Genomic DNA, 21,951 nt, shown 5'->3' with positions numbered 1-21,951 from the left:
AACTGGGTTCTGAGAAAAATGGGACGAATCTGTATGCATATACATTCAATCAAAAAAAAAATTTTCAAAATCGGTTTAGTAACGACGGAGATATCCAGGAACAAACATTAAAAAAAATAAAAAAAACATACAGACAACTTGATAACCCCTTCCTTTGAGATTTGGAAGGCGGTTAATAAAATAGCATCTCATGCAATGACCTTACTAAGTAGCAGAGAACAATCGCTTGCCGAGTGTCACATATCTCCTCCGATAGACTGACACATGGACATACATAGCGCAGATAAGATTTCACTAGAACAATGCCAGGACCATCTGTTTTATAATGCGCCATACCTATATCTAGACTAATTCATTTGCCAGCTGTTAACTATCGCATTCTCCAAGCAGCCACAATTTCAATTTATCACTCCAGGAGACAAATGAACAGACAACAGAACTATTTATTTAATCCCGCATCTGCAAATAGGTTTTAATGCTATTTGTTTATATGTCTGGCAAAACAAAAGAATATTAATCATCCTTGTTTTGAACACAACATATTAAGTCCATTGTACTCTGATTAAACGAAAAGTTGAAAAATAGTGCGAAAAGGAAATACCATTGTTAAGCACTGTTATTTGGAACGTGCTCCACCGCGTGTTTCGAGAACCTTGATGTAATCGATTCCGTTTTAATAGTGGTATTTTTGGTATTTCAGAGTTCGCTACGACATGGGGACGAGGCTCCGGGAGTTACTAGTGCTCCTGGTGGCGTGCACGCTGGCACTCGGCGAGCCCGCCAACAAGACCGCCAAGGCTGACAAGGACGCGGACAACTTCCTCTACCAGTATGACGACTACGAGACCGCCGACGACCAGAAAGTGCTCTTCAGCGAGGACAAGCCCTGCCCGAGAGATTGCATTTGTACCGCCACACAAGGATACAAAATAGCCAAGTGCAATCGTCTCGAAATCGGCACGCAGAAATTCGGCGATGACATCACTGACCTAGTGATTGAAAACGCTGATCCCAGATTCCCCATTAATCTAGACGATTACATTTTCAAGAAGCTCGGCCTTCACCAAATCGCAACAGTTAAAATTGTAAACAGCACGATTGGCACGATCGGACCTAACGCTTTCCATGGCCTGCAAGACCTCTATGCGGTCAACCTATCAAACAATAAACTAAAGAGTCTTCACCCTGAAACGTTTGCGAACAACAAAAAATTGTTGTTGCTGACTCTCTCCAACAACCCTCTCAAGTTCCCGGCACCCAACACACAGGATTATTTCTTGAATGCATCATCCGTGCAGGAACTTGACGTTTCGTACTGCAACATGCAATACATTACCCCTCACAGTTTCAAAAATTTACCTAGTGTGATGTACCTGAATATGGCTGGAAACAATTTGTCAGAAATGGATCCCGATACGTTCAAGAAGCTCTTAGACTTGGAAGAACTTGACTTGAGCGATAACAACATCCAATCTCTGCCTAATGACATTTTCTCGGAAAATACCGAGCTCGCCACGCTCCACATTCAAAGGAATCCAATTGATACTGTATATGACTTACAAGTTTCCGACTTGCTTACGTTAAATGCTGGTCAGACAAATATCAAGTTTGTCGGACCATCTATGTTCAATGGAATGACGTACATTGCCAATCTTAACCTCAGCGGAAACAACATTGAAAAGATACACAACCAAGCTTTCCACAAGCTGATTGAACTGAACTACTTGGACCTCTCCTATAATAATCTCGACTTCATTTCAAGCATTCTTATCAAAGAAAACATTGAACTGGATATTTTCAAAATCTCTTATAACCCTAGACTGAAAAAGCTGCCAGAAGATGGATTCAACTGCTCCGCCGATCAATTTAATATGTACTTATTCGAGGCTTCAAACTGTGGTCTAGAAGAAATTTCCGATAACGCACTGAGAACTTTCACCGCTCTTTCTCAGATCAATCTGTCCGGCAACAAGATCAAATCAATCAGTAACCAAGTATTTTCGCGTTGCCCTAAACTAGTGGACATCAATCTAGCCAACAACATGTTGATGACTCTTGACATTAAAATCTTCGAAAAGAATACTGAGCTCGCTAGGCTTAATCTGCAAGGAAACCCAATCAAAACATTCTCAGCGGAAGTTTTCCTCCATACTCCCACGTTACAATGGTTGGACTTGAGCCATGCTGAATTGACTTCTCTATGGAAGTTAGAAAAGAATCATCCCAAAACACTTCTTGGCAACTTAAGCTTCTTGAACGTTTCCAATAACCGAATTGCAGAGATCAAATTGCCTGAAGTGGAAAATCTGAAAAAACTTCGCACTCTGGACATCAGCAACAATCCGTTGGCTTGCGGCCGTGAATTTGAAAATCTAATGACGTGGCTAAGCAAGCAGAAGGTTTCATCTAACGGCGAGTCTGCCAGCATCGCCAATCTGGCCAGAGACGGCAAGGAAGAGGAAGGGTTCTACAGCTGGGAGGCTCTTACTAAGAAAACTTGCGGATCCACTATTATTCACCCAGTCGAGCCTCTTCCTCCAGTGTCGGATGAGGAGATTTGGGAGAGAATCGACAAAGACGACGTGGGCAATTTCGACCTCAAGGATACCCTAGACGACGGCAAAGTAGCCGATGACGTTAAAGATACTTATCAGACTGACGATGACAAGGAAGACGACAATGATGAGGATTTGGACGACGAGGACGACTCCGACGACGAGGACGAGGACGACGAGGAGGACGACTCCGGCGAGGACGAGGACAGCGACGACATGGACCTCAGCGTCAAGCTGAAGGAGAAACCCGCCCTGAGCAAACAGGCCAAATCCACCGTGCCAACTATCCGCGAGGAGCAAAGCAAAGTCGAAATCGATGTCAAGCTGTTGGACAACGATAACGTATTCGGCGATCCCGAACCAGACTTCTATCCTTACATTAAGGAATCTGCCATGGTCAAGGCGGACGAGCACGGGCACTACGCGTACCTGTGGCCCATCCTCATTGCCATCCTGGGAGCTATTTTGTTGATGCTCATGATCGCCAAGGGAGTCATGGTGGTGTGCAGTAGGAGAGATAAGCAAATGAGATACAATAGTGCCATAATCGCTGCCATGAGTCAACAGGGCCGCACGAAGAAAGACTGTGGTCTGGTGTATCAGCAGCTGTCGGAGGACCTGACTGGTCCGGCGACTCCCAAACTGAACCGCTACCAACCTCTGCACAGCGTCACAGTGAAGGCGTCCAACATGTACGAAAGCAGTCCATTCCACCACAACAACATCGTGCCGGAGGCGGTCTGAGCCGCTCCGCGACACGTGTTAAATTAAGAATGCAACATTAACAGCTGCTGTATTTTACGTAAGCAGTACGTGATGTAGTTGTAAGCGCTAGTCGAGTACTAACAAAAAGAGCATTTCATAATACGGTAGCTTCATCTCGTTCATCGGGACCATCTAGCGCGTCACTTGTTTTAATTAAAGAATGAAAGTATCAAATGAAAAGTCAAATTTTTACAACAAATTAATTTAAGGTATACATATTATATATAATACAAATTAGTTTTAGGTTTATTTTATGTACTTATAATTATTAAAAATAAACTAGGTACTAAACTACTGTTGTTTTTTATAAGTAATACAATCTAATGACCCCTTTTAAAACTTAAGGAGGATAAAAGGATATACATATTTTACAAAAAACACATATTTGTAACGAACAGGTATAATATTTCAAATAAAAATCATAATAACATTTTATATCACATATGAGTATGAAGTCTGATCAACGAATCTCTTATCTTATCAAAATACGGTCAATGATTCTTCTAAAATCCTTGACAAATCTTCTTCTGATTGTTGTAGAGGAGCAAGCTTCAACAGCCGTTGCTGAAAAGCAAAACAAATCATTAATTTCCTTAGGTATCCAATGATTATTTTTTAGGTAAATTGGATCATCTTATACATATAATGCCTAGAAATATATGACTATTGTCATGACAGCTGATGTATATGCGGTGACAGTTCAGTATAGTATGAAGAAATAGTTGAATTTCTAGACAGGCTTTACTTGTATTGTATCAGCTAGTAATTTTCCAGCATCAATCTATTTGACATGATCAAAAGACACGATTCCCTCCACTGTAATAGTCCGAACGATTCCCAAATGGCTCTGCTTTCTAGTAAATTTAGTACACACTCGCGCAACCGAACGGGAGCGAATTCAAGGAGTGAAAATGACTGAATGATAGCAAAGTTATCTGCGTGATCCGGCGTCAACCGAACTAGAACCGACTGACTCGGACCGAGCGCGCGAAAACGGCCGATCAGCTCTCGGCTAGTACGAGCGAGCATTACTGTACGCCATATGCTCAATTTGTCTCGCGCTCTCTCGGTGTACTACTGTTCTATATGTACTAAAAGAATGAACTAGTACACCTCGGAGATCGTACTAGTTGGGAGCGATCTTTTTAGTGAACGAGCAAGCACATCTCTAGATAGAAGAATGACAAACCTGAGGCAGTGCTCCTTGCACCAAATTAGGAATATCCTCCCCAGAAAACCCAAGCGCATTCAATCCATCCTCTATGTTCATCATGTCCATATACTTGAGTATTGTATCAGCTAACAGTTTCCCTGCATCAGCTTGTTTGACGCCAGTGGTGTCTGCTCCCAAAAGGCCGGCGGCTTCAAGATGTTTGTCAGGGTCGCTTACGGCGGTGAAACGGAAGACTGCTGGGGCGGTTACTACCACGGAGAGGCCGTGGGGGATCATGGGTTTTTTCCTGAAATAAAGGTTTGCTTGAGGTACATATTTTTATGGGAAGGTGACTAGGACATACAAATTTTAAAATGTCACCTCAACGATGAATGGAAATAAGCTTATCATTATCAATTACGCATTTTGGATTCATATCACATGTTGGATTAGTCTGTAAGAGGTATATATGTATAATTAACTTTATATAAATAAAAAAATAAAATTAAAAAATAGTTTAGACTTTCATATCATAATTGTTACCATAACCAAAAACAATATAATACGGAACTAACAAACAAGACAGCCTGGATGTGGCAAAAATCATATTTTCCCAATATATTTCTGCGGGTTTATATTTGTTATGACAACAAATGACATATTTCTTTATTAAAATCATGATTATCACGTCAATACACATTTTGAAAAAAAAAAAATTGTAGGCATCATCAGTGTAGTTATGATAGATAGTTGTTAGAAGTTAATAGGTGGCGCTAAAAAATCGAGGATACGATTCTTAGTATGGAGTATGTAAATCCTTGCTATTATTATGGAAAGGTGACAGGGTCAAGGTCATATAATTTTTTAAGTGACACCTCAACGATAAATAGAAATAAGCTTATCATTATCAATTACCTACGCATTTTCAATTCCTATAGTTTAGACAAACGATATCATAGGCCTAATTTCATATCATAATTGATACCATAACATTCGCAATATATTATTTATTGCTATTGATAAAATAAAAGAAAGGGGAGATTAGAAACTCATACAAACAAGATCAAACCTTAAGACCTTAGTTTAGACGAAAAGTTTAATCGAAATACTATCTTATAACTGATTGATAACATTTATAGTTTATACAGTGATATATTAGTGAGTTTATTTTATACCTCTAGGCTTTTTTACAAGATTTGTTACTCATCACTGAACAGTAATATACTAGTAAAGACTACTCACGCCATCTAGTATGAAATTTAGCAATCACGCGCCTCGTGTTAAGGAAAGCAAACGTTTTCCAATTAATTTTTCACGTTATCTAAACGAAGTGACTGTATTTCTTAGAACTATAATATATTACAAGGGGCCTATTGCATAACAATTTACAACTCAAATTACAAGCGGTAGTCCCCCTCCAATTCATTTTATAAGAAAGAGAGTTCCGCTTGTAATACAAGTTGTAAATTGTTATGCAATGGGCCCAAGATGTTTACATAATATTTTATCCTTCTTGCACGTGAGTTGCGATAAATATTAAGCTAAATCTATATTGAGTATAACGCATAAACAAGGTAATATTATTTTAACCTCTAGCGACCCACCATACAAAAAATTTGCCAATCAAATTTGAATCAATGGTATTATAAAACAGGGCCGAATTTTTTTTTTTTGAAAATCGAACGAATCAAAACTAAAGCAACTCAATTCTATTTAACGTAGATTCAAATTCCATCGTAGGTATTTTGTCCTAGTATTAGGACATTGAACCCCAGGGGCCCGTTTCTCGAAAGGTACAAGCCATGTATTACAAGTGCGCGAACTGTCAAATCGTATGGGTTGTCATGGAAACACACTTGTAATACAAGGCTTGTACCTTTCGAGAAACGGGCCACAGGAAGTTAACATAGTATAGTTAAAAATATCTGCGACAACTAGTTAGAGAAACTCTTTAGAAAAAAAATGCTCAAGATCTTATTTTTTTTAACATTACTTAATTTAAAAAAAAAACTATCTAGCTAGACTAAATAAGTATAAATTCGCTGGATAATTCAGTAGGGGAATTACTTAGCGATTTACACATATATGTATGTGAACATTTTCCTTGTAGTGATTCTTCGTCAATCTACATAGTTCGTTAAATGCTTGTTAAGTGATACTCACCTTGAGATATACAGATTTGGTAGAGTGTAATAAATAGTACTAACGGTTTACGTCACATGTTTGAAATTACTTTATAGTATGCAGGTTTTGAAGATGGTTGGAAGCCTGCTAAGGGCATTTGTAAATTGCTCGGGTGGTTAAGGGCTTTGTACATGTATAACATTACGTGTATTTGCGACAATCAGCAGAAGTGTGCTAGGGGCGGTTGTTGTAAGTAATTTGACTTCATAAAATTGAACATTGAATAGCCTACAATGTGAGGGCAGCCCGGCTATGTATCGAACAGTATGACCACTCCCGCTCTCCGCTGAAAGTGCCGCCGACCCCTCTCGGTTACCTCATAGTTACCGCCTGTCAAAAACGCGAACAGTCGACCTGTCATATCTCACTCATGCAAGCATAGTACGCGTTCACCTACACGAGCTTAGACTGTGTGCTAGCAACGCGCCTCTTTCATATATTTGATCGCCAGTGTCCGAGGTGTGCCTAGGTTGTATACTGAGGGTCGTCTGCATTATGCAATATAAGCTAGAAAATAATACCCCGACAAACCCTACATACCCATAGTCCTTCGGTATAAACTTCTTGCCCCGCGCGGCAATAGGGTAGGCAAGTCCGTGGCACAGATGAACACCGGCGTTGCCGATGCCTACACCAGCCATTGTTGCGGCTAAGTGCATGCCCGAACGGGCGTCAAGGTCATCGGCGTTGTATACTGAGCGGGCGAAATATTTTTGGATAGTCTGTAAAAATACAATAACACTTATAAAGTGCAACTGAAAATCTACATGCAACGCTGCGAACAAGCGACATTAGAATGAGGCACCAACTTTTATGCCAGTGGTGTTATTTTACTTACATTTATATTATTTTCTAAAAATATATCGGGAAATAAGGCTGGTTTTAGTGTCACGCGGACCGACCGCGCGGAGCGATTCGCACCGGACTAATATGTATTGTAAACGGTGGCCAGGATAGATGCGTTCTAAATGTGGTGTTGGCGTAAAATGTTGGGAATTTCTTGGACAGCACGTCGCACTAACGTATCTATTCTACAAGAGCTTAATGTCAAGACTCGCCTCTCTGCTATCTGCCGGGAGAGAATTATAGGCTTCTTTGGCCATTTGGCCAGACGAGATCCTGACAGCCTTGAGAAGGCGTTGATCGTCGGACCAGTGAAGTCATAAAAGAGCCGGATTACCCACGCGCTGGTTCAACACAATAAAGAAGGTCATGCGCGTTGGGCTCCAGGGATCCTTTAGGAAGGCAAAAGATCGGCCTAAGTGGAGAGCACTGCAACGTACAGCGACTTATGGTGGTCACGACCCTCAGTCATGAGGTTTCGACGAAGAAGAAGAAGAATATGTATTAAGTTCAGCGGATCGCTCCGCCCGGTTGGTCCGCGTGACACTAAAACCAGCCTATATGTATAAAGATTTTGTTAATCTTACCTGTAGACAAAATCTGGCCCAAACATCAGATATAGGATTACTTCCTTGATACGCCTGAGATCTCGCAGCCGGGTTCGGAAAAGGCTCTCTCTTGTCATAAGGTATCGCCGTAAAACTCTCCAAAGCATGGCAGAAGATATCGAAGCCAGCATAGTTGGCTACAGTTTGAGGTACTGTGAGTGTGTGGAGGGGGTCTATTATGGCTAGGAGGGGGCGGATCGCGCCGCCCGCGATGCCAGTCTTGGCGTTGATGGTTTCACAGTCGAATATGCTGACGCCGGTCGTTTCGCTGCCGGTGCCACTGGTTGTTGGAACTGAAAAAAAAAAAAAAACAAATATTGTGACTATTTAATAATTGTACGCTACTATTGATGTTCAATAAGGGGCATAGCACATTGGATCCGTTTTGCACGCCGTTCCGACATTTGAGTGAGATGAAGCCCTGCACGTAATAAGCGACATTTCGCTCAAAGTTCGGAGGACCGTGAGAATCAGATGCAGTGGTTACCTTTTGCGGAACAAAATCATATATCCAAGTAACTATTAAATTAATATAATATTTTAATATATTCCACTGCAAGAATAACAGAAAGCACCAATTCAGTGTTCAGTCTGATCTGACATTCAACCAGAGGTGAAATATACGCCATGTTGGGATTAGCACGATTTTGAAATGAATCATAATACCTAACTTACTACACTCGAAATAACCAACACTTAAGTCATAAAAAGTTGGCGCTGTCTATAGATCAAGAGCCCAGGCCCGCCAGACCTTCCTCAAATTCTCAAGGATGAAACTTTGGGACAATGTAGAGTTCACATCGGCGTTTAATGTGTGCATATTTTCTAGTTCGGCCCATCGGCCAATTTTTTGCTATCAAGTGATGAAGGTGAAAAAAAAAAGTGCTTACTTTCCTTAAATTCTCAAGGCTGATTTTTATATATGTGTTAGAGCACGTTGTTAGAAATTGGTTATCATCAATGCCAGACCGTTTCCGCCGGCCATAACTTTTGCCAGACGCGACAAAGTTGGCAAAAAACGACTCTAACTTACCTCATTTTCTCAAGCCTGATTTTGATATATGATACGCAGGGACCTATAACTAGACCGTTTGTAAGCAGCCAGACCAATCGGATGGACCCAACCATCCGCCAGACCGACTTAAAGTTTCGATATGAGCATTAGTAGAATTGAAATATTCCGGGTCTATAAAAGCTAAAAACTTGAATTTTCTACATTAAGCTACGTGTATATTGTATACTTGACGTAATAAGCGACTTTCAAAAATTTTACTTCTAAGGAAATAAAAAAATGAAAGTTTATATGTGGTGCAAGATTAATTTTAAGCTATGAATTTTATTTACACTGCGTAAGTACATGTGTATTTTATTATAAATATAACTTTTACCAGACGCGACAAAGTTGGCAAAAAACGACTCTAACTTACCTCATTTTATCAAGCCTGATTTTGATATATGATACGCAGGGACCTGTAACTAGACCGTTTGTAAGCAGCCAGACCAATCGGATGGACCCAACCATCCGCCAGACCGACTTAAAGTTTCGATATGTGCATTAGTAGAATTGAAATATTCCGGGTCTATAAAAGCTAAAAACTTGAATTTTCTACATTAAGCTACGTGTATATTGTATACTTGACGTAATAAGCGACTTTCAAAAATTTTACTTCTAAGGAAATAAATATATGAAAGTTTATATGTGGTACAAGATTAATTTTAAGCTATGAATTTTATTTACACTGCGTAAGTACATGTGTATTTTATTATAAATATAACTTTTACCAGACGCGACAAAGTTGGCAAAAAACGACTCTAACTTACCTCATTTTCTCAAGCCTGATTTTGGTATATGATACGCAGGGACCTGTAACCAGACCGTTTGTAAGAAGCCAGACCAATCGGATGGACCCAACCATCCGCCAGACCGACTTAAAGTTTCGATATGAGCATTAGTAGAATTGAAATATTCCGGGTCTATAAAAGCTAAAAACTTAAATTTTCTACATTAAGCTACGTGTATATTGTATACTTGACGTAATAAGCGACTTTCAAAAATTTTACTTCTAAGGAAATAAAAAAATGAAAGTTTATATGTGGTGCAAGATTAATTTTAAGCCATGATTTTTATTTACACTGCGTAAGTACATGTGTATTTTATTATAAATATAACTTTTACCAGACGCGACAAAGTTGGCAAAAAACGACTCTAACTTACCTCATTTTCTCAAGCCTGATTTTGGTATATGATACGCAGGGACCTGTAACCAGACCGTTTGTAAGAAGCCAGACCAATCGGATGGACCCAACCATCCGCCAGACCGACTTAAAGTTTCGATATGAGCATTAGTAGAATTGAAATATTCTGGGTCTATCAAAAGCTAAAAACTTGAATTTTCTACATTAAGCTACGTGTATATTGTATACTTGACGTAATAAGCGACTTTCAAAAATTTTACTTCTAAGGAAATAAAAAAATGAAAGTTTATATGTGGTGCAAGATTAATTTTAAGCTATGAATTTTATTTACACTGCGTAAGTACATGTGTATTTTATTATAAATATAACTTTTACCAGACGCGACAAAGTTGGCAAAAAACGACTCTAACTTACCTCATTTTCTCAAGCCTGATTTTGATATATGATACGCAGGGACCTGTAACTAGACCATTTGTAAGCAGCCAGACCAATCGGATGGACCCAACCATCCGCCAGACCGACTTAAAGTTTCGATATGAGCATTAGTAGAATTGAAATATTCCGGGTCTATAAAAGCTAATAACTTGAATAACGAATTGAATTTTATATTATAAATAACGTAAACAAGGAAAAAACAAATTGGTGCAGTGCATTATAAATTAAATATTCAATTCAAAGAAGTAAACAATCAATGTTACAACGGTATATAACTAAACGAATTTCCTTTCTCCTACAAAACATGGTAACATACCTAAGTGACGAACTTTAGAATTACAAGTTTAGGAAGTTTAAACATTTGTACTCAATACGAACATCATCAACCCCGTTATAACCCATGTCGGAGATGCTGAATTTTCAGACACGAATAAATTTTTGGCATTCTTCAAATACATGTATGCCGTTATAAAAAGTTTAGAATACTTTACGTGTGTACACAACATATACACTTATACTTTCCACCTCATTTTAACTGAACTTATATAAATGCTTAAATAACTTTTGTAGTATGCGAGGGATTTGACATTATATGCAACATACACATAGTGCCTTTATACATAGTGTGAGGTCCCTCGCCCACAAATTAAAAAGGATCGATCTTAAAACTAATTTTAAACCACCTTGTTCGACGACCGAAAAAAAAGTTTAATTTACTTTTCTTCTTTAAATTTATAATAAAATACACATGTACTTACGCAGTGTAAATAAAATTCATAGCTTAAAATTAATCTTGCACCACATATAAACTTTCATTTTTTTATTTCCTTAAAAGTAAAATTTTTGAAAGTCGCTTATTACGTCAAGTATACAATATACACGTAGCTTAATGTAGAAAATTCAAGTTTTTAGCTTTTATAGACCCGGAATATTTCAATTCTACTAATGCTCATATCGAAACTTTAAGTCGGTCTGGCGGATGGTTGGGTCCATCCGATTGGTCTGGCTGCTTACAAATGGTCTAGTTACAGGTCCCTGCGTATCATATATCAAAATCAGGCTTGAGAAAATGAGGTAAGTTAGAGTCGTTTTTTGCCAACTTTGTCGCGTCTGGTAAAAGTTATATTTATAATAAAATACACATGTAGGTACTTACGCAGTGTAAATAAAATTCATAGCTTAAAATTAATCTTGCACCACATATAAACTTTCATTTTTTTATTTCCTTCGAAGTAAAATTTTTTAAAGTCGCTTATTACGTCAAGTATATAATATACACGTAGCTTAATGTAGAAAATTCAAGTTTTTAGCTTTTATAGACCCGGAATATTTCAATTCTACTAATGCTCATATCGAAACTTTAAGTCGGTCTGGCGGATGGTTGGGTCCATCCGATTGGTCTGGCTGCTTACAAACGGTGTGGTTACAGGTCCCTGCGTATCATATACCAAAATCAGGCTTGAGAAAATGAGGTAAGTTAGAGTCGTTTTTTGCCAACTTTGTCGCGTCTGGTAAAAGTTATATTTATAATAAAATACACATGTACTTACGCAGTGTAAATAAAATTCATAGCTTAAAATTAATTTGCACCACATATAAACTTTAATTTTTTTATTTCCTTAGAAGTAAAATTTTTGAAAGTCGCTTATAACGTCAAGTATACAATATACACGTAGCTTAATGTAGAAAATTCAAGTTTTTAGCTTTTATAGACCCGGAATATTTCAATTCTACTAATGCACATATCGAAACTTTAAGTCGGTCTGGCGGATGGTTGGGTCCATCCGATTGGTCTGGCTGCTTACAAACGGTCTAGTTATAGGTCCCTGCGTATCATATATCAAAATCAGGCTTGAGAAAATGAGGTAAGTTAGAGTCGTTTTTTGCCAACTTTGTCGCGTCTGGCAAAAGTTATGGCCGGCGGAAACGGTCTGGCATTGATGATAACCAATTTCTAACAACGTGCTCTAACACATATATAAAAATCAGCCTTGAGAATTTAAGGAAAGTAAGCACTTTTTTTTTTCACCTTCATCACTTGATAGCAAAAAATTGGCCGATGGGCCGAACTAGAAAATATGCACACATTAACCGCCGATATGAACTCTACATTGTCCCAAAGTTTCATCCTTGAGAATTTGAGGAAGGTCTGGCGGGCCTGGGCTCTGGGTCTACTACGATTAGTATTGATTAATTCATCGATAACTTAATTGCCTTGTCTAACACCTACTAATACAACAACGCGATACCGCTCAAGACCGAGCAATATGGCGTGCTCTTGTGTTGGACGCCAAAACTCATTTTGGGTTATCGCGCCAGCCAAGTAATTAATAAGTAAGTAAGTAACAGAAGATGAGCAAACCATGTAAGTGTTATAAAATTTGTGGTAAAATATCAACCTAAGATAGATAGATAGATAGATAGAATACTCTTTATTGGCACACCTCAGCAAAAGATACAGTGGAGACAAAACAAATGATTATAAATAGAGGCAGACAACAGGCGGTCTTATCGCTAAAGAGCGATCTCTACCAGACAACCTAAGTATATCAACTTCGAATACTTTAATTACAATACCTAAAACAAAACTGATTATTAAATTGTGATACTCACAAGCCTATTATAACTAAATCATCATCAGTCACTAAGGCGATTGTTACGAACAAACCCTTTTATCTTATGACGTTATTAATGATCTATATCTTACTAAATGTCATCAGTGATTTTGGTCCGGCACCTGAACCGACCCTTTAAACATCCCGTCTGTTAAACAATGCACCACCCAAAATCTTATAGAGATGCATGAAGTTTAATATCAAATTATAATCGCGAATGAACAGTAAAGGAGAAAAATAAATGATAAGATATCGGACGAGATATATATATCGGGTCAGTTGCCTTCGAGGGAAGCCAGTCCTGTCAAACTGGTGTAACTTGACAGACGTTCAGATGTACTCCCCGAGTAATCACTGGTCAAACTATACAATGTGAAAGCAATATATATATATATATATATATATTGATAAGGGCATGCGTCTATAGCTTTCTTTGGCAGTCAAAAGCTGGCTTCCACTAGACCCCTTATGTAACTCTTATTTAAATGGCAATTACACTGCGTCGTTCAGCTAATGCGGTCACGGCACACCTCGGACAATGAAAATCAAATATAAGTATATGAAAGAGGCATGCCCTACACACACAGTCTAAGCTCGTGTAGGGCACTTTCAGCGGGGAGGGGGAGTGCCCATACTGTACGATAGTACTCTTTATTATACTGTGCCTACGGCCGGTAGTCCACTATCATATGTTTGTCATAGAAATATGATCATACGTATCATGCCATCCTTTTTCTTCACGGTGGAGAAAAAGGGAGGCATACTGACCTATGATCATATTTATGATAGTGGACTTTCGGCCTACGGTAAGTATGAGGTTGCCAGGCAACCGCCATTGTTTTCATGCGACGAACGGCTCAGTGTAAGTCCGTTTTCACATTATCCGGTCGGATGTCGGACGGATTTCAATGGAAACAATCCAAGATTAATGTATAGGATATTGGTCCGACATCCGATATCGGATCGGATAATGTGAGTACGCACTAATTGCGCTTTTATTCAGTAGAAAAAAAACCGGCCAAGTGCGAGTCGGACTCGCGCACCGAGGGTTCCGTACAAACCTGCAAGGTTTACAAAGTTCGTTCATTACGACAATCGAGTCATAACTATGGTATTTTTATTGCAAAATGAAATTCATAAGGTTTAAGGTTTTCGGAATTTTTCCTTTATGTGTGCTATAAAACGTTGCTTCATGCCAAATTTCAAGATTCTAGGTCGACTGGAAGTACCCTTTAGGTTTTGATTCCCTTGCGAGTACTTGCGAGTTTCAAAATATGCAGCTTAAATTGCTGTTTCTTTTGATTGCGTTGACATAGAAGTTTGATTTTGTTACAGCTTAAAGGTATTATAGACCTGAGTATTTGGTATGAATTTCAATTTAATACCTCTACGCGTTTATGAGGAAATGGGTAGTAAGGTTAAAATTATTAAAAAAAAATATATTATGTGATGTAACTAAAAATTTATGGTTTTCGTAATTTTTCCTTTATCTATGCTATAAGACGTTGCTTCGTACCAAATTTCAAGATTCTGAGTTCACGGGAAGCACCCTGTAGGTTTTGATTCCCTTGCAAGTGTCGAAAATTTGCGGCATAAACGGCTGTATCTTTTGATTGCGTTGGCTTAGAAGTTTGATTTTTTCACAGCTTCAAGGGACAGTAGACCTGAGTAATTGATATAAATTTCAGCTTCATACCTCCACGCGTTCCTGAGAAAAAGGGTCTTGACAGACGGACGGACGGACGGACAGACGGACAACAAAGTGATCCTATAAGGGTTCCGTTTTTTCCTTTTGAGGTACGGAACCCTAAAAACAAAGGTTTCTAAACACTAACTAGCTATCATAGGCTTCAGGACTTTGTCGATCTGCTTGGCCTTCCCAACGGGAGCGTTGACGAAGTCCATCAGCTCAGAACCTGGATAGCAGGACAGCAGGTTGGCAACCTTCAATAAAATACAATTAATTACCTAAACAATAAATTAAAAAATACACATATCTTAATATTTTTCATAGTAGTAGATTCATAGTAGTACCTAAGACTGTAGTCTGTATCTTTAGGTATTTAAATAAAAGAAATGTAAACAAAATGTACCTTCAAAAGGCACTGGTCCCACCGCAAGCTAGTAAACTATGATTGGGCTATCGGGACTAAATAAAAGAGACACGGCGATATTGATAGTTCACCGCTGGGCTAGTAACTATAAACATCGCCGTGTCTCTTTTATTTGCACGGGAGTGATTATTTTTTGTTCGATTTTATAGCCGATTACTCATACTTTACTAGCTCGCGGTGGGATCAGTGCCTAAGGCTCCTGATGCCAACTGAGCGTACCTAAATGAAAACATTACAAGACCAGATGAAAAGTTTAAAGACAGTCGGTCAGTGACAGATCCGCCTGATTTTTATTTTGGTCGGTTAACCGACAAATGTTATTATAACTACCCGAAAATGTAGGTACAAATTAGTTGTTTACGTTCTTTTGTTTAAATACCTAAAAGCATAAAATTATACAGAGTAGGTATAATAAACCCAGTCTGTTGTAGGCACTCATTGAATAACGATTTATATACCGATTATTATTATATTACCAACTTGGAACAAAATCCTTAAGGAGAATTACGCTTTCCACATAGATAATAGATATTCGTACATTGACCCGTTATTTGTTATCTCAATTACGAGCGCGTAAACTTGACAGGAATATTAGGCCTGCGATACACATGCCTGTAGCTTGCTCAAAATTACTGGCATGCAAGTATTTTGGATTAGGCTTGTGTAGTACATGTACCTACTAATAGTACAAAATACACGATTCCCTCCACTGACTGTACTAGTCCGAACGATTCCAAAATGACTCTGCTCTCTACATTTAGTACACTCACACTCGCGTAACCGAATAGGAGCGAAGAGTTAAGACGATACGGTAGGGGTCAATTCTCCATACAAACGCTCTCGACTATTTCCTCCCTGGTTTTTGAAGATAGATCAATGATTTTTTCAACACAGATTGTTATTATTTTTATCTGTGTCGGACCGTTTTGATTTTTTTGATATTCTGCTTTTTAAAGATTCTAGAACCAATCAAAAATTTCCAAAAACGGCCTTTTTTATTGTGGCGCAAAAAAAGGTGTGATACTCAAGATTGGTAACAATTAACCAAAAAAGCTAACCGGTCCGACATAGATTATTTCATTGTTATTCAAATTCTCAAATTTCGTTCAGATTGATTAAGTTTTGAAGGAGGAAAGAGTCGAGAGCGGAACCTCGATTTTAAAGATTTTTTTGAAATATCTTTTGACTGAGTTGTTCTTAATGGACTTTTTTTTTTTCGATAAATCTAGTTAATAACACTTGTATATTTAACTAAAATTCCCAAGTGGAAAGGTGGGCTCCTTTCCATTTTAGCATTTTCGCTACCGTATCCTCTTAAGGAGTGAGAATAACTGAATGACAGCAAAGCGATCCGCGTGATCCGGCGTCAACCGAACTAGAACCGACTGACTCGGACCGAGAGCGCGCGAAAACAGCCGATCAGCCCTCGGCTAGTACGAGCGAGCGTTACTGTAAGCCATATGCTCAATTTGCCTCTCGCTCTCTCGGTGTACTACAGTGCTAAATGTACTAAAAGAACGAACTAGTAATACACTTCGGAGATCGTACTAGTTGGGAGCGATCTTTTTAGTGAACGAGCAGGCACAACTCTATTTTGGATGGCATGCCAGTTGTAGTGTACCTATCGCGGACCTTATGCGCGCACAAAATAGGTAGTAAATCAACAGCCGGGTCAATGTACGGAAATGAAAACGAAAAACACATTCTAACAATGTTTACTTGGGGAAAATTATTTACACACGGCACACAAATAAATACCCTCGCCAGGGTTCGAACCTGGAACCTCGGACAGAACAGTAGCTTATCTTACCCATCACATACCTTGCAAGTGTCCATGGTGGAACCTCCACCGACTGCCACGAAGCTGTCAAAGTCGTTTTCTTGGGCGAACTTTATTGCGTCCTTAAAACTGGGAAAAACCATAATTAGTATAAAATATTGTATAATTATAGCATAGCCTACATACAATACATATATACATATTGGATTTAGTACATACGATTTCTATACCTTCTTGTAATCATTATGAAGTTTGATATATGTTTATAGAAAACAGGTAAATCATTTGACCACAATCTCACCTGTGGGCTATTTCACCATGCACAGTGACATTGATACTTGACAGTTGATACTGGCGATTCTGGGCCTATTTCTGGGTTGATAAGTAACATTGTTATCTAACGTCAATATTATCTCGCTGAACAGTCACTGAACGGCGAAGTATCACATCAGGCGACAATTGTCACTGTTGTGAAATAGGCCACTGATGGAAAGTGCCAATGCAGTCTACGATGAAGAATTGAACTTTTCTTGTTATTTGATGCGGAATTTATTCAATATTTACCTATGATTCAAAATCATAATTTATAATTATGTAAAATCTACCAGCCAGCTTAAGACATCAAGTTAAAATTTGTATGATGCACTCTTGTGGATAAAATGCAATTTTGCTATCGGTTTTCGAATAGAAAAGAGGGCCTTTACCAGTTGGTGTGATGAAAAATCATTTTAAGCTATATTTACCTAGTTTCTGTTGGTTCCACATGAACATTATCATAGACTGTATAGTTGACTCCAGATTTCGTTAGTGCTTCCAGAACTGCTTTCATAGGACTCAGGTTCACGACATTTGGGTCTGTCATGACACACACATGCTTGGCTCCTAGGTTAACCAGGTCATAGCCAACCTCTTGTGTGACTCCGAGGCCATAGCGGACGGTTGAGTGCTTTATCTGTAATATGAATTTCTGGTGTTACCTACCTCCTGAAATTTTTATCATTTTCACGTTTCATTTTTATAATTTTGGCTGTGCTAGAAATGTTAAAATGGACAATTCTTACTTACACACAATGACAATACGGCCCGCCTGATGGAAAGCGGTCACCGTAACCTATGGACGCATCTCAAGGAGTGTCACATGCGCGTTGCCAACCCATTAGAAACTTGAAGGCCTGAAGGGTGGACCAAGGAGGGTTCGGGTTCCGACGACTCAAAGGACAATAGACGGAACAAATTAGTTTCGTAGATCCTTCCGTCACATTCCTTCAGCACACCACACCCTCGTTGACCTCTGGCAGCCTTACTCACCGGGCACTCCTTAGTAGGGTCTAGTGCTATTTGGCTGCGGTCTTCTGTAAGGCGGAGGTACTTCCTGCCCAGTTGGGCTCTGCTCTAGATTCAAGCAAGATGGAGATGATATAAGCTGTGCTATGCCCAACCACACAAAACGGAATATCATTCGCTATGCCCTACCTCCTAGGGTAGCCAATGTACTGTAATTTAAACTTGCCTCAAAAGCAGTGGAAGGTACAGGGGTTACATTAGACACTTGAACATTGCCCCGGTGACTGTGAGCAGGACAGCTGCATCTGAAAATAAGGAATAAAAATTAAATTACTTTATATAGGCACTAGGCACATACAGTTTTAAGGTTAAGTGGAGTTGTGCTATAAGCAAAAAAATAATATGTCTGCATCTAAATTAACCCTTAAATGCATGGTGATGTATATATGCATCATATATTTGATGGCCCGTGGCTCAATATGTAGCTATCCACAATCACATTTATTGCTTAATTATTATTCATTATTTATTACTATTTAATAAACAATTAAATAATATAATGATTCAGTATTGATTATTTAAGGATTAAGATGAAATGGCGGAAAAGTGTAAAAAACAGGATGAATGCGATTTTTAGTATGTGATTTAGGCTGATTTTTTCGAAGTTATAAGAATTTTATCATAGGGGTTTCACAAATAGTGTACCTTTTTAATAGTAGTAATTTTTTTTAAATAAAACTTACCAATAACGATATATTTATATATAAATAAGATTTGGCCTATTTAACTTCTAACACTGATTTAGTATAAAAATTGGTCTTAAATATTTTTTTTATTATTTTTTCCCAGAGTCAGAAAACCATTGTCTATCACATATATTCATATTATCTTGTTAAAGAAAAATTTCAGTTAAGTACCGTAACTAAGCTAAGAGCCTTAAGAATCATGAGCAGTGCTCGGACAAGTCATCACAAAACAATTGCAAGACTGCAATAGAACAAGATCAATAGAGTCGCATTATGTACAATATTATTTAATTATATTTTTCAATTACATTTATTACTGCAACCCAAAATTCACCATACATGTGTGAAGGTATATTTTCCATAACAATTATTTTGATGCTGATGGTTGCATTGCACATACGCAACCATTAACTTCTGCATTGTCTGGAACAAACCATTTGGTGTCAAAATTTACAAGACTGCATTTTTGTCATGTCTATTTTTTGTTTCATCGATAGAAATCCACAAAAATTCATCCCACATTTTTTTTTAACTCTTGCGTTTTCTGTCCGTAATATTCACCCAAGATTTTTTTCATTTCCCAATGATGCCATGGAATATTAACAGAAATTAGGAACATCAGCAAATCAATGCAAAAAGTTTCATAAGAAATTTCTGGCGGAGCTGTCTTCATTTTGTGATTATTTGACCTAATATGTTTATCAATATTATCTTTCTTTCTTTAACTGTTTAATACGAATGTCACATGCTGTACACAATATTTCTTTGACAGAGCTCGGCTTTCCTGATAACAGAGCTCGGGGTAGTCCTTAATCCACTTATTAATTGTATTTATTTGCAACATATTTAAAATATTTAGGAATAACCATAATAAAGCAAATAATTGCATTAATTTAAACTGTCACCACAAAATTATTTCAAGCATACCACTTTGACAAATCCATGACAGATATGCGATGCTACTAAAAAGGTCAAATGTTAAATTATAAATTACAATAATATCAGCTTTACATAATAATAATCTTAAGTCTCGACTCTATAATAGTCTTGTTTCATGTCCATATCTGTTTCTGCAATGACTTGTCCGAGCACTGATCATGAGCGAGCAACCTTACAAAATAAAAACAAAAATCATTTTCACAACATAAAGTCCTGTCCATAAGTTCCTGAGTCATGGGTGTTTTTTATGTATATAATATATATCTTTGAGTAGCCACAACACAAGTTATCTTGAGCTTACTGAGGGACTCAGTCAATCTGTGTAAGAATGTTGATCAAATAATATTTATTTATAAAGTAATTAAACTATCATAAAAGGTTATACTTATTTAAAATTCATATGATATTGTACTTAATATCAACTCTACAAGATAGAAAACAACTAAATAGTAATAAATAATATTACTTACGCTGCTTGATTGACTGTCCTCAATAAATCGAAAACCCTTTTGCGACCAGCCATGTCAATCAAGGTCTGCCTTCGCCAAAAGATCACAGAGAACTAACACATACTTAATCTCAACAGAATAGGTATTTAAGAAACAGATAAGGTTAAGGGCAACAAGCGGACTACAGAAACTTGTTTATCGTGAGATGAGGATGGTTATAAACAAGTGACATAAGATTATTATTTCATATCACACCACTGGTTTTATAAGACATAATTTAGCTACGTAATGATCTAAGTGACTTTGGTGGAGGTTAGCACTTAAGGATTGAATATTAAAGTTGATTGAATTGAAACAAATGATAAAGTGAAGTGGAAAATTAGTTGTCGACCCATTCCATCTCAGTATCTGCATTTAAAAACAAAATGTGAGGAGATTTTCTGCAAGGCATAACTTAATTATTCGATCACAAAAACATTAAAATATTTAATGAATAACTTATTTCGATTGAATGCGATTATTTTAAGTTTTAGTGTTGTAAACAAAACAAACTTTGATCAATGACGTAACTTGACGTACGAATCTACTTGTTGCTGTCACAGTGACACTAGTGACATGTGTTTTTTTTCTTTGTTTAGATCACAGAATTAGGTACAGTTAAACCAGAATGAGTAGTTAGGTCAAAAAGTGTGTCCACATGAGAGGTCATTGTTTGGGCTGGTGTCCCTCTCGCACTTACTGACAATGTCAACATTATTCAGTGACGTCATCACTGTCATACATTGGGGATACCAGTCAATTTTCAAAGTTACTACCAAATCTACTAATACCCATTTCAACATATTTTTTAATTATACAAATCTTTGATTTATTGGCATCAAAATAATTATATTATAATTATTTTCCAATTCTTTGAAATATATCGAAACCCTAGTTTGAATATAACACTAAAATAATATAAGAAGTTATAAATTCAGGTAATATACAGATAAAAATAATACTACTATGGTAACCTCATTAACACTGGCCACACGTGCGAGAGGGACACCAGCCCAAACAATGCCCTCTCATGTGGACCGTTTTCGCTAGTCTGATACGATCACCTTTCTGTATCAATATGGAAAAAAATGTGATTCCACAATCTAGTTTAATAATTCTAAATCTATGGTTTAGATAAGCTAAAGCACAAATATTGCGTATTGTTTTGTATTGATTTGAAACCGGCCGACACGTCGATGTTGCCACTTATTGATTTTGACTCTTTTTGCCAGGCTGTACTTCCGTT

General features: G+C 37.8%; 2 protein-coding genes across 3 annotated transcripts in view; one reads left to right on the top strand and one right to left on the bottom strand.

Annotated features, from left to right (window-relative positions):
- Nucleotides 1-3,614, top strand: part of LOC125225120 (leucine-rich repeat-containing protein 15) — a 49,519-nt gene extending 45,905 nt beyond the window's left edge. For both annotated transcript variants that reach the window (XM_048128684.1, XM_048128685.1), the window contains one exon: nucleotides 701-3,614. In XM_048128684.1, the coding sequence (XP_047984641.1) occupies nucleotides 714-3,299 (2,586 nt within the window). In that variant the 5' untranslated portion in view covers nucleotides 701-713 and the 3' untranslated portion in view covers nucleotides 3,300-3,614. The remainder of the gene's footprint in view (nucleotides 1-700) is intronic.
- Nucleotides 3,615-3,704: 90 nt separating this feature from the next.
- Nucleotides 3,705-21,226, bottom strand: LOC125225121 (probable hydroxyacid-oxoacid transhydrogenase, mitochondrial). Its single transcript, XM_048128687.1, has 9 exons — nucleotides 20,688-21,226; nucleotides 18,759-18,837; nucleotides 17,992-18,200; nucleotides 17,290-17,377; nucleotides 15,190-15,298; nucleotides 8,088-8,401; nucleotides 7,198-7,379; nucleotides 4,510-4,780; nucleotides 3,705-3,884 (listed from the first exon to the last, which is right to left on the bottom strand). The coding sequence occupies exons 1-9, from the start codon at nucleotides 20,738-20,740 to the stop codon at nucleotides 3,801-3,803; spliced, it is 1,389 nt and encodes a 462-aa protein (XP_047984644.1). The 5' UTR covers nucleotides 20,741-21,226; the 3' UTR covers nucleotides 3,705-3,800.
- Nucleotides 21,227-21,951: the final 725 nt, after the last annotated feature.

This window comes from Leguminivora glycinivorella, chromosome 4 (genome assembly GCF_023078275.1).
Source record: "Leguminivora glycinivorella isolate SPB_JAAS2020 chromosome 4, LegGlyc_1.1, whole genome shotgun sequence".
NCBI classification, from domain to species: Eukaryota; Metazoa; Arthropoda; class Insecta; order Lepidoptera; family Tortricidae; genus Leguminivora; species Leguminivora glycinivorella.
The sequence above is the reverse complement of the archived record's forward strand: the minus strand, read 5'-3'. Positions and strand labels throughout refer to the sequence as shown.